The following is a 13,722-nucleotide window of genomic DNA, read 5'->3' on the forward strand; positions in this document are numbered from 1 at the left end:
CGCACTTGATCTGCTGACACCCAGTAAAAGACGAAATCGAGATAACCATATTGTGTACACTCGTTTGGAGGAGCATGGAAGAGAGTACTATTTTATTTTGCTGTATTTTTTAACTGTTACTGTTTAAAATGTTTTTCTTTATATATTTCTTTCTCTCTCTTATTTGTTCGCGGCCTGTCCGCCTATCTGTCTGTCTGTCTGTTTGATCACCCGTTTATCTATTCGCGGTAACCCGAAGAATCGTTCAAAGAGCCAGAAAGTCAATTCAATACACTTTTCGTCCACGTAACGAACTCGTCACCCTTTCGTACCCCATTGCCAGTGTACGTCAAAACTAACGTAATAGATGCAATCGGTGAAGAAGTTGCGGCTTTTCTGTCACCCATTACCCCTTAGTACTGCAGTGTCTTTGATTTACGATCAAAATGTTGTCCTTTCAAGTCTTGTACTTCCTATAAATTCGTCCCTTAGGAATTTCTTGGAACCCGCAAAGCATCGTATTCATCTTGTGCCTATAACAACTCAGAGGTGACAAAGTTCAGCGCTTGGTCTGCACGTTCAACAATGAGAGAGTGCATTGCACTTTTATAACTTCAATTTCAGATGCACATAATTAACGGATATACAGATAGCGCAATGGGCAGTTCCTCATTTTCCCACTGCGGTGCTACAGAGCGGTGATCACTACACTTTTACCTGCACTGCGTCACTTCGGGAGAGCACGTGCCATAATAATATGGACCATCCAACTGATCATTTAAACATTATCATTTTTATTATTATTAACACTTAAAGACAAAGATGAACTGCAACTTAATAATATAGTCCAAAACACAATATTTGAAAGGGAACAAACATCCTGATAAAAAACTTATTTCATAAAGAAAATGCCCATAGCATCTAAACCATTTTCTCGTGTCACAATTTAGTTTTGTCATCATGTGTAAATAATTCAAATCACAGTTTTAATAAATGTGTCTTTGAGTGTGAAGCAGCGTGAAAAAAAAACTCTGCGCGTGAATTTGAATTTGCCGCATTATCGCAATTGCGTTAGCTGATTACAGCATCTGCATTGCATTAGTTGTGAAAATGTTAACATCACATTGCATTTTTCTCATTTTTTACCAAGCGTCTATTGCAGTTGATGTGATACTAACTTTAGTAGTGTCACGTCACACAACCATTGGATTCACAGGTGTTCGTCCCAGTTGAAAAGAGTTCAAGACAGAAAAACCAACATGGCGGAGTACCTGCAGAGAGGTATAAAAACCACCCTGAGGTTCAGAGGTAACTGGGTGCATAAATGACCTTTGATAGCAATTTATTAATCCTTTGGTGAGTTATTCTTCCACTGATGTTTTTCAGAGAAATCACAAAATGTGGAAAATAAACAGAGACATTGAGCAATCAAATTAACCAGGTCTATTTATTGTTTATTTGTTTATTTTTATTTGTTTATTCATAAAATTAATTAAAATCTTTTGATAATATTTTAGGTAAAAAATGTTTTGCTTTGATTTAATAGGCCTTGGTAACCAGTGAACGTTTTAACTGCTTCATCGGTAGAGTCGACGGCATTTAGCTATAAACATTAAACTGAAGCAACGAAAAAAATCAAAATCAAAAATAATGTGATTGCAAAGACTGTCGTCAAGAGATCCAAGCAGGGCGTTGAGATTAAATTAGATCTTTAAGAGCAAAGCACTTCACTTTCAAATAAACTAAAGGCAGTTACTTTAAGTGTCGACTTCCCTTACACGAGTGTGTCGTATTCTAAGATATGGCCATATACTAACACCTATGTTGTTGCTATTAGGTAACCTACATGTATGTTATGGATATTTTATAGGGTAAGGACTGAAGAAAACGTTTTTTTATAATTATGATTTACAAAAATGGGAAAAAAAGTTTTTTTCTGAAATTGCACTGCTTTTGAAGATTTTATATGAACCCATCACCTAAACATCTATCGAAGCGAGAAAAATATGGAGGAGGAAAATAGGCTAGCAAACAACACAGTAAAAATCGATTAGAAAGAACCTAGAAAAACAGTCGGATTATTCGGTAGATATATAGGAAGTTTGGTGACCTTAGTGACCTTATTAAAATAAAACTAAAAACCAATAATATGTTTTAAATACTGGCTTAAGTTTCAGACAGAGCATTTCTTTAGATTGGCGAGTGGGGCAGTTTCTATTGATTTTGACATTAACTACATGTCTATCCGGTGGCTATCCAGAGTCCGCATCACAATAAACGGAAGGGGCTCAAAACAAAATTTGTAATATTCATAAGGGGCGCGCCAATAATAATTCACTCAAAATAAGTTTTGGTGCCAGGATCAGCGCGACCCTACTGAAAGTGATACTTGCTGCCAAATTTATATTGCAACATATACGAGAAATAAGGGGGTTAAGGATATCTCCTGGATGGAGACTATGCATATGGATAGCCTCATTCTCTTAAAGGATATTGACATATAGGAGGTAAGCAATCATTTCAATGCTAATTGTTCATTGAAGAAAACTTACTGCTTTTTTTCTTTATTTACAAATACGAATTTTTCATCCCACTTTCGTAAAAGAAAAATCAGTTGGACATGCGTATAACTGAAGGTGTTTCTGTCCAAATAACAACATACATAAATGAGAGCTTTTGGTGTAAATACCCTTTTATTAGCCAATAGATCTTTATCAAATTTTGAAGATTAATTATGTTTTTATTTGAGCAGTCCCGGACCCATATATCTCCACTGAAATACTGCGCCCACTGGTTTGTTCTTCGTACTCTATTTTCCAACATGTTTTAGTCGTTATGCCCGTCGTCCGTAGCAACATTGACAACGCCTATATGAACACGTTGTCATCATATTCATATGTCGCCAATGTGACGTAGGATTGAATACAACGTTGGGTCAACTGACCAACCCGAGTTTTACAAATATGTATTTTTCTGTCCGTGTCCAGTATCGGCAAAGAAGAATGACAAGGGAGTGATAGCAAACACGGAAGAGGTGGCGGGGATAAAACACTAGGCAAATAAAGAAGTCAACCAGTGCAACAGGGAGGAATGATTAGCGTGTTACCCGTGTTTACTGTGATTATAAGAAATCATCTAATAAAGAAATTGACTGCACGAAGTTCATTTTGAAATTTCTTCATCAAGCAGGGAGCCATGATGCTACCCTTATTATTTTCATCATTATCTTTGAGTAGCTTTACAACTGTACTAGTACGTGTTTAACACAGATATAGACAAACATGTACATACGCGAAATATTTATGTATGTTGCAATTCAAAACTGCGTTTCTGTCTGTCAATAGGAAAGCATATTCACATGAAACCAGTAATTTTTTTAAAAAATTCTTATTTAAAAAATCAAAATGTAAACAAATAACTTAGGAAAAAAACAGCGCTACTAGTGTGTTCGTTAAGCACATTAAACAAAGTAGAATACCTCGCGACAGATATTTGTATTATATTGCAGTACTCGATTGTATGTGAAACAGTTCCTGGTAATAAAAGTCGTTGTCCAGCTATCTCATGGTGAGGCAAGGTCGCAAGATTTTTACAGAGATACATAGATTATACTAATATCAGCATCTGCATCTATTATTTATTTATTTATTTATTTATTTAAGATATGGAAAAGAGGGTCCAATTGTCACCGTGGCAAGGCACCACTGTTTGTATAAAATCCAGCCGTACGGTAATACATATAGCAAGGGGTGGAGTAACTGTAATAGGGCACTTTCTATACAAATTAGGCATTAACATGACTTTATGTAACTGATACAATACATCAAGTGAATGCAGTGTGTGGGCCGGGTCAACGTGACATTAAGTAGACACCTGTATGGCGCGAAGAAAGCGTTCAGTCTGCAGATTTTTATTTTTTTTACTTTTCATAATAAATAAATATTGACTTCACGAGTTTCTAATATGTTATTCATACCGCTTTAAAATCTATGCAAAAGAAGACTCGCAAGCCCATTGTACTTTGTACCTAAAAAGTAAAATTCTCAAGACAATGGCGGTGTATCTGAAACATAGAAACCAAGTGCAGTGACGGTCGGAGGTTGTGAGTAGGAGATTCGAGGAAAATACAGTTTCTCGGGGAAATCCCAGATGAAATACCTTACAGTGGCTGGTAAGGAAGGAGTTGCTGAAAACGGGGTATATGTAGGGCAAAAAATTATACTGTCAGGCAAACAGCATTGAGGAATTTAACATTATAATATACTACTGTGTTTCACGAAAGGAGAGGTATTCATCTACGCACATTATAATGTACTACAGTGTTTCACTAAAGAAGAGGTATACATCTTCATTCCCAGCTGTCTGCATATGCATTAAGTACATGCTGTTGTTTAACTCAAGTATTGTGGATAACAATAAGGGTAGTATCATAACTCCCTGCATGGGGAAGAAATTTCTTCATGCTCATTATCTTTTTTCTTTGATTACTTATAATCAATGTGAACACGGGTAGTACACTTATCACTTCTCTTTGTTGCACTCGTTGACTTCAATATCTGCGTGGTTATTTGCGTAGGTGAAATGATTGCAGTGCAGTTGTTTTTGTTTTGTTTTCATTATTCTCCTAGTCGTCTTATCAATTGAGTACCCATTCTGTAGTATCCATAGTTACCGTGCTAATATGTCGTTTCTCAGAAGTACTGAAGTATATGACTTTATATCCATTCTAGCGCGACGATATCGATTCCTTTGAATTGATCCTCTTACAGCGTTGATCTCTATCGATTTTTATATTTTTCAGTACACAAAGCAATTTCATAGTCACATACTGTATAGTTGTTTATACTATTATCTTTTACGTACCCGGTCGCCGTTGTATTGGCAGGTTTTTCTTTCAAATATCTAGATATACAGACTGTGCTAAATATTTTCTGGGACACTTGTATTGGTAAGTTTAACAAGAACAACATGTAAAAGACAAAGTAGCTGGCGAATCAAGAAGTGATTATCGGTATTTTTCTGTCTATATAACCTATAGCATTGTCAATTTTCTTTAAGCCACAGTAAACAGGAAGTCAATGTCGCATTGCGAATATATGCACAAGGAAAGGTAAATTTACCTTATTTCTGATTTATTTTTTCAAATCCTCCATGGTTTGCTAGTTATAGGCAATTTAGAATCTATAATTTGTAACTGTACTTAAGCATAACTTTTAATGTAATCTAGGTTTTTTTTCTCGACAATTACCATCAGCGCTATAATCATAACGATCATAATTCAAAGATAGCATGTACAAGAAAGAATTTATGAATTTTGTCCATGACGTCATAACAGCTCATAGGAAACAATTGTAGATTTACCATAAATCACCGTATAGATCTTGTATGTAAGAAATAAATAAGTTCGATTTAAATGCATCTATAAAGATCTACTGTGTTCGGCACAATCTTGATGATTGCACCAAACAAAGAAGATCTTTATCGATGCATTTAAATCTAAATAGTTTATTTCTTCTAAGAAACAATTGTAACGTTCGCTGAGTTATGTATATTACGTTAAGGCTCAATATCTCCGCGACTTTTATTATTAACTTTCACGACACGCGCATGCATCGACAAATTAAATTGGCATCATAAAATAATCTGTGAAAATTATCTGTCATCAAGACCAATAGTAATCAAATTTGTCCAAGAGATGGCGGTTTTAATTATCATTCAAATTACCTGCGGGTAGAGATTATCTTTTAAATTCATTTTTCTTTCACTATAAATTGACGTGTGCGGCCGAATACCCTTCACAGAGAGAGAGATTGCATTCAAAGAGAAAAACAGATAAAGTCAAGGACTAATATAAGATCTACACAACGACAGCATGAAGACATTCAATAGGTGAGTCTAATATAGGGGACTAGTGGCCACATATATATCACCTAGCTTCAATAAAGCTGTCAGGGAAGTGACAGCAAGGATAGTTATGACCATTTGCAGGTTAACGCTGTTTTATTGATATAGGGGCTGAGACGCGAAGTGCTTTATTTTTTTGCCTAGCATAGCGTCCTGCCTGTCGACAAATGGAAACCGCAGTTTTTGAACATAAGCTTAGTGTGTGTGTGCGTGTTTGCGTGCGAGCGAGCGGTCGCACATTGTTGTCGTGTCCCTATTTGTCAATTCACGTGCCCAAGAGTAACAACTGGAATTATACAATGAACATTACTAAAACTGTTCTCATGTCATTGTTTTTATCTAATTTGGCAATGGTTTTGGCTTCCCTTAAAAAATATTTTCGAAAGGAAACTTATTTATTTACAACCATGGTACTTTTTGTATAACATACAGTGATCTTTATGTATTCTCTTTACCGTTGCATTTTACTGTACTGTGTATGGCACATTCCTTAATACCTTGATTTTACGTCATTTCGCTTGAAATCTGGCACTTGTGTGTCATTGTAAATGTATCATTAGTGTTTACTTCCAGCTCGCTTCTCCTTCTACTCTCAGCGGCCATCCTCCCCGTGTTATCCTTCAGCCACTTCCCAACACGCCGTTTGCCAGCACAAATACAGAAAGAACTGCCGGAACGGCAGCTCGTCTCGGTAGCACAGGCACAACGCGGCAGAGAATGTTTCAATTACACGGGCTGCAGCGGCAGCGGCGGGGAGAACGCGCTGAATGCCAACTACCCTCTGCCGTGCTATGACTACGTTCTGACGATCGTCTTCGACGGCATGTTTGGCTGGATGTACGATAAAGACAGCTTTGCCAAGCACCAGAGACAAGCAGGCAGAGGCGAAGCACAGGCCATTGCCAAGGGCAGAGAAACGGCGGAATGGATCAAAGTAAGTGACAAGAAACAATTAAGGGGATTGAGAGGCGATAATGCAGTTGACGTAATTGTCATTACTTTTAATAAAATATGACTGGGAGGCAAGTAAAGATGACCATTTCGGTTTTTTCACCCCTCTCCCCCCATCCCACAAAATCGAAATATGAACGTTCGATGCAAAGATTTGTAATTTCTGTATAACCTTGTTCGGTATGTAAGTCTCAACTGATGTATTTATTGACTGTGACTGTTTAGTCGGTTAGGTTGGTATCAATCCGAATTAACCTAGTTACAGGTTACAAATAATTTGTTTTAAGAGTGCGCACTTTTCCGCCGTGGATGTAGATGGCGGGGAGGGGGGGGGGGGGGGGCAAGCGTTGGTTTGGTAAGACATCAACGCTATCTCAGTATTTTAATGAGCTAACGCTAACGTTATCTCTTTTAAAGACTACCTACGGCATCGACTTTACCTACTTGCCGGATGAAGCCTTTCTTGAGAGCACACCTGGGAATTTCGCTACTATCTATGACGACAACGGTGGCAAAGTGATCTTCTTTAACTACCTTCTCAACCCGTCTGGAAGATACCGTCTGATCTCAGGGAGTAAAGGCAACGAGGCTTCCTTCTTCAATTCATTTGTTTCCAATGGAGGTCAGTGTTTTTCTTTTATTTCAAAGTAAATTATTTAATTTCGTTGTAATGAAGTGCTTTCGTTTCTGCACACTGCACTGCTTGTTGATCACATTGAAAACTTTTTTTCTGTCACGGAATGATGGAAATCCTGACCATTTTCACCAGGGTCGGAAATTATTCATCATTTTATGTGCTCTTTTCTTCAACGCAAGAAATGAATTAGTCAGAGACACATTAATGAATATCTAGTGAAAAAACAATCTGTGTCCCTGATAGGGGGTACTGACAATCTATTTCATTTATTTGTTCATTTTACCCCGAGTTTCAAAGAGCCGACAACCAACTTTATTATTACAACAGGAAAATGTATAACCTCCTTTACCTGTCCCACATTTTGCGTGAATTAACTCGAGTAATTTATTATTATTATTATTATTATTATTATTATTATTATTGTTATTATTATTATTATTGCAGGCTGGGGAATTAAAGTCGAGGCCGACTTTACAACGCCGGACGGCACACACCTAGCAGCGGGAGCACAGATTTCAAAAGGGGACTACGTCATTGGCTTTTGCTCCAAAGACACCATCTTCGGCAGTGATTATTCGGAGAGAAAGCCCTTGTCGATCGAGTATGTTTGTACTAGCTTCGTTCCCCCCACCAGCACAGTGATCATAGACTGCACCGTGGATCATCACGTCATGGGGAGCGGCACCGCACGTGGCGCCCTCTTTCCGACGCCAGGAACACCAGGGAAATATGATGGACGAAACGTTCTGGCTTTTCCTGGAACTCAGGCGTTCCCTTAAGGACTTTGGATCATGACTACCACGAGAAAAGTGACGCCCATGATACCTCAGAATGATACTAGATGTTCGCAAACGCTCCAATCAGTCTTTCCAAAACTTTGTGTGCGCCGAAGTAGAACTTTTTAATATAAAACCATCCACTATTGAAAACAGATTGTTCCAGCAGTCGGAGAAAAATGTCAGCGTTCAGTTTTTTCTTTTCCTTTTCCACTGAATCGGCTGATACGGTAATAAAAACGTACGACAAACAGAAACCACGATTTCTATCAGTTGAGAATGTTTTGTTCGTTCCCCCCCCCCCCATTCGTATTATGCACAATATCTATCGAAATATTGTTTTACTTTCTCTATTTAAAGTTTACGAATTTTCATACATTGTTGTCATCGTCTTATATTCTGATATGATGGCATTTCATATGCAAACTTTTTAATTAAAATTCTTAAAGTACATAAATAACTAGCATGCTAGTTGTAACAGATTTTGCTTAGTTTAAGACATTTAAGACATGGATGGAGCAAAAATCAAAATTACTGTCCAAAATATATTACAAAAGTACAACATTCATTTCTTTAAAATGTTCATCTTCAAAATACTATATCCAATATAAAACTAAACTATAAATTTACACTGAAGCTTTGATAAAAACTTCTAGTTTGCTCTTCTGGCATAAAAACAACTTGTCCTAAGCAGTCACTTTTCAGTGTACTTCTTGCCGCAGGCCAGATTGGAAAAAAAATTCCATCAAGTTTAAAAAAATACATCAAATGATAAACTTATATAGCACTACAACATACCTTTAATAAATATCCTTAACTGAACTACTAGTTTCTCTCTGTTTTTTTATTCTTACATAAAAAAGCAGATCTAATCGGCAGTTATTTGCAAGATCCCACTAAAAGATGGGCGTATCTCTACTTTATCCCTGACATGGCAAACTGTAGTCAAATTTGATCTATATTAAAAATTAGCATAATCATTTTATAAACAACATAATTGATAAATATATGTGAAAGTCAAAAAGAACAAGTTATCACACTGACTCTCGCTCTCTCTCTTGCACACACACACACACACACACACACACACACACACATGCATGCACAAACACACACACACAGGGTAATAAATTTTGAGCACACAGTATGAAATGCACCAAAAATTATGATGCACAATGTCAATATATATCATCTTGGACCACAATTCCCTTAATTGACATTGCATGAAGACATATTGGCTGTCACATGTGACTTGTGCATCATGATCTTTTCGAACTAGAATCTGTCTCATCTGGTGGAGGTCTTATCATGCGACGCCTGAAATACAAATAATGTACACTTGATTTACATAAAACAAAAGGAAAAAATGATAAAACTAAAAATTCATTGAAAAAAAGAGACAAATAATTATAATTAGGGAAGTTTGTCCATGAAAGTGAACAAATCACAACTCACTGAAAATGCTTACGTAAGTTTAGGGTAGTGAAGATTATGAATAATTCTGTGCTCCACTATAAGTTATCAAAATTGTTGCTAGATGTCTGTACTTACAGAAGTGCATTAGCAGCTTGTAGTTCCTCTATCTTCTGCTCAGTGGCAGCCATCCACTCCTGATACATCTGTTGCCACTTCACCTTTAACTATAATATCAAAGGAACAATCATAGATTTCTCTTGATGCTTTTTAATCATATGCTGTGCCACACAGATTAAATTTTGGTATATGGTACTTTTTTCATTTCTCATATTAAAATATTGGAATGAGGTAAAATGCAAATTTTGAATGTATTTTTTCTGATATTATTTTAAATGTTTATTCACTGTCCAGGTGTCAAAACTTTAAAAAATTTTACAAAGAAAAATTGATATATAACAAGAACAATAAATAAATAAATAAATAAATAAATAAATAAATAAATAAATAAATAAAAAGCAAGTAGTGACACAGTTATGATCATAGATTGTGTTAGGTGTGACACAACTGGAATTGTGCTGGTTGTGATGAGGATGTGACTGGATGAGTGTGAGATGGCTCAGATTGTGCTGCAAGCGGGTGATTGTTAGGAGTGGCATGACTGTCATTGTATTAGATGGGCATGATGGCATGTGTCAGAGGAGATAGGACAGAAATTGTGTAAAGAGAGATCTGACTGATATTTTGTAAGAAAAGACACTAATGCAATTGTGTTAGGTGAGACAATACTGAGTTTGGTTGTGCTGGTTGCACCATGATTGTAACATACCCTTGCCTCTATCACCTCTTCCTTCTCACATTTCTGAGCTTCACGCTCACTCATCTCTGCCAACAAGCTGCTGACCCTTTCAGTCAGGTCACTGAAATACATAGTTTCAAACTGTGTTACATCACAAAGTTAGTACTTATAATTAACAAAATTATTTTCTAAACATTACAAGGTCTTCACTCAGACACAGACATACATAAAGAAAATTTCACCTAAAATAATCACTTCATTAACATGTTCGCTATGTATACCATTACTATCATTTCAAGTCAAGACTAGAAAAGCACTCAGCGAGCGCAGACCTCCGCCAAGGCAGCAATTTTTTATTATTATTGATGATTGATCCGGATCACCACCAAAAACTTATCATCTGTTCCTTGGCCCAATTCTGACAGTTCCTGAAAATTTCATCAAAATCGGTCCATAACTTTTTGAGGTATGTTGATGACAGACAGACAGACAGACAGACAAACAGGGGTGAAAACATAACCTCCTTGGTGGAGGTAAAAAACAATTACTAGTATTTACTCTTCAAAATCAAATACAACCTGATAGAGCATTAAATTAAATATGCAAAAGAAAAAAAAAAAAAGAGAGAGAGACACATGCCTCCTGTGCATCCTTCAATGCCCCTCACCCCATCCCTAAATCAAGCTCTTACACAAGTTCGACCTTTCTTCCAGAATAATAAAAAAAACAAACAAATAATTCCTTTCCATATCAAGATGCATACCCATTATGAATGGCCAGGGCAGCATTGTCTGCCTCCAGACTGCTTGCCTTCTCTGCCAGGGAGTAGTTCTCTGCCTGGAGGGTCATTATTGTGCTGTTCAAATCTTCGATGATTTTGTCATGACCACAGTTTGTGTTCTGAAAATCCAAAGATTTTACTTGTAATGACAAATATTACAAATACAGATGATAATGCATTGTTATTGTTTTCTTTTAAGGTTTTTTAAAAGGTTTTAATAAAATATACTTTAAGTTTAAATATCCAGGTTATCCACATATATTCGAAACTGGGAGCATTTAAAAGTATGTTCAACATGTTTCTGTTGCTTACAGTAGTCCAAGAGATTTTTCTCCCTTTTATAGCTCTAATTAAAGATGTCATTTTAGAAAATTGGCCCTTTTTGTGCAAAATGTGAGATTTTAAAGCATTATATGTATGCTTTGGCAGTGTGTTCTTTTTTTTTCTTACCTCAGCACTCAACTTAGCAGCTTCTAATTTTTTCTTCAGGTCTTCCACTTCTTTTCCCTGATCAGGTCCCTGCTTAGCTTCTCTAAAACATAAAATGAAATAAAATGACAAAAATTATCTAAAAAAAAAAAAAAAACATGAATACCTCTGCAATACATATATCTTGGAATCCTGCCCTTATCTATCAAGAATGAAAACTGCCAGAGTAAGCTCTGCATTTTCTGCTGACAAATCCCCCACCCACTTGTAAAAACAAACAAAAAAATTGCACTTTTCTTTTTAATAAGCAACTTTACTACCAAAAGATACAACCAAAGAGGCAAAAAAGTCTGACACTTAAAGGTACATCCCATAAGATTTACCTGCCAAAATGGATTTTAACCAGGAAAATAAGCAATTTTCTGGTACTTACAATCATTTATCTATCCCTCCCTGCACTTGGATTTGACCTTTGATAATTTTTTTAAAGGTTAATCTTAGCTGAAAATGACTGGCCAGTCATTATAACAGCAACCATTTTCCCATTAACTCCAATGGAAATATCAAAATCAGGTAGCTTCCAAAAAAGAATATGTCAAGGGTTTAATCATTTTCAAGGTGTATGTAAGATTTTATAAGAAGCTGTGGATGGCAATAATAAGCATTTAGGGGATTTTCAAACCCATGGAGTGTACCTTTAATTGTTATACAGAGGAAAATTTCCCCAAATCAGGAGACTCCAGACAAAATTAGGAGAGCTGACAGGTTCACCTACCTATTGCTAAAGGGTGTTCCTACATTGATAACTTCCCTCTCACGCTTCAGCACCGTAGTGTTCTTGGCTTTCCTCAGATCTTCTAGTCTCTTCTTTAAACTGCTCACCTCTGTCTCAAGCTAGAATGATGTCAGAAATTACAATAAAAATACTAGGAAATATCTGGTAACAATGAAATATCAATATGTTAACCAGGTAAACAAATTTGATGAATGACTGCTGAAATACAAGTTAACTGTATATTAGATGGAGGGCACTTTGTTTTAATCAAGTAATAAACAAAGCAGAATCATTTTAGCACTTATAAACTGAGTATAATTTATTAAAGTATACAGGTATAGCATTCTTAAAAAATAAATCAGAAAAAAAACAGAAGCATACTTCTTTAACTCTGGTCCTCAAAATGGCAGCTTCTGTCCTGCTATCTGCAGTAGAATCTCTTCTTCCCTTACTTGCCATTATCACAACCGGTACTACTCCTTCTAAAACAATACAAAAAGACTTGTAGAATATATATATTGGTCTCATGTGCTATATTTTTGTATCTTGGGAGGGGAGAGAGCAGTGTTAAGCCAAGAAGCATGTATTATACAGTAGGTCCCTGCCACTGTGTACACAACTGTTCTATGTGCCACAAATGAACAATTGCAAAACAGATTAAATTGGGCATCTCACATTATAATTATTATGCCAATAATTCATTTAAAAAAAATGACAAAGATATAATGATGATTTAAGATGAAATTACATGCACTAGTATTATCTAACAGTTAAGAAATGCATGGCTTTTGTACCCATTTAATCAGACAATTTATTGTTATAATGTTATAAAAAATACATACACTGTATGTACCACTATATGCTTCTGTGGACTTTGTATGGGTTTGTGTGCCAGTATCACTTGCACAAATCGATAATTTCAACATTTACCTCCTTAAGGGTAAAGAATAGACAGATCTCTGCGCAAGTGTTCAACTAGGCTAATTAGAAAGTGCACTATCATCCCCCACAAGTATTCAACTAATGACTTGGGTAAATAGGATTATTACAACTTACAAGGGACATTAAAGCAAAGTTTGGGGACTCTGGTGTGTTGCACGGTTGCTGTGTTTTAAATTCACTTACATTTGGCTTCCCAACTGTTTCCAACATTTGTGTAGGTACAAACATGGCACTAAATCTTACTGAGGTACAGTCATTTAAGATCATGAGACAGACTCGATCACACTCCTTTCACTGCTGCAGGTGTCTGATGAGACTGCCACCTAGTGGAGATTA

General features: G+C 36.3%; 2 protein-coding genes across 3 annotated transcripts; one reads left to right on the plus strand and one right to left on the minus strand.

Moving 5' to 3' along the window:
- Positions 1-4,428: 4,428 nt before the first annotated feature.
- On the plus strand, positions 4,429-8,504 carry LOC106161974 (uncharacterized). The gene is made up of 4 exons (XM_013539055.2): positions 4,429-5,868; positions 6,457-6,817; positions 7,252-7,456; positions 7,916-8,504. Exons 1-4 carry the CDS (start codon positions 5,852-5,854, stop codon positions 8,248-8,250), a joined length of 918 nt encoding a protein of 305 aa, XP_013394509.2. The 5' UTR covers positions 4,429-5,851; the 3' UTR covers positions 8,251-8,504.
- A 156-nt stretch (positions 8,505-8,660) lies between these two features.
- LOC106161973 (uncharacterized) lies at positions 8,661-13,718 on the minus strand. 2 transcript variants are annotated; one of them, XM_013539053.2, is made up of 8 exons: positions 13,570-13,718; positions 12,826-12,926; positions 12,445-12,563; positions 11,691-11,772; positions 11,223-11,359; positions 10,490-10,580; positions 9,799-9,887; positions 8,661-9,564 (listed from the first exon to the last, which is right to left on the minus strand). In XM_013539053.2, exons 2-8 carry the CDS (start codon positions 12,901-12,903, stop codon positions 9,507-9,509), a joined length of 654 nt encoding a protein of 217 aa, XP_013394507.2. In that variant the 5' UTR covers positions 12,904-12,926; positions 13,570-13,718; the 3' UTR covers positions 8,661-9,506. The 2 variants fall into 2 exon arrangements, with proteins under 2 accessions (XP_013394507.2, XP_013394508.2); XM_013539054.2 differs by having other exon boundaries at positions 12,826-12,923; positions 13,570-13,705.
- Between the last annotated feature and the right edge of the window lie 4 nt (positions 13,719-13,722).

The sequence above is a fragment of the Lingula anatina genome, chromosome 7 (genome assembly GCF_051362555.1).
Source record: "Lingula anatina isolate TDL-2025a chromosome 7, LinAna3.0, whole genome shotgun sequence".
Lineage (NCBI taxonomy): Eukaryota > Metazoa > Brachiopoda > Lingulata > Lingulida > Lingulidae > Lingula > Lingula anatina.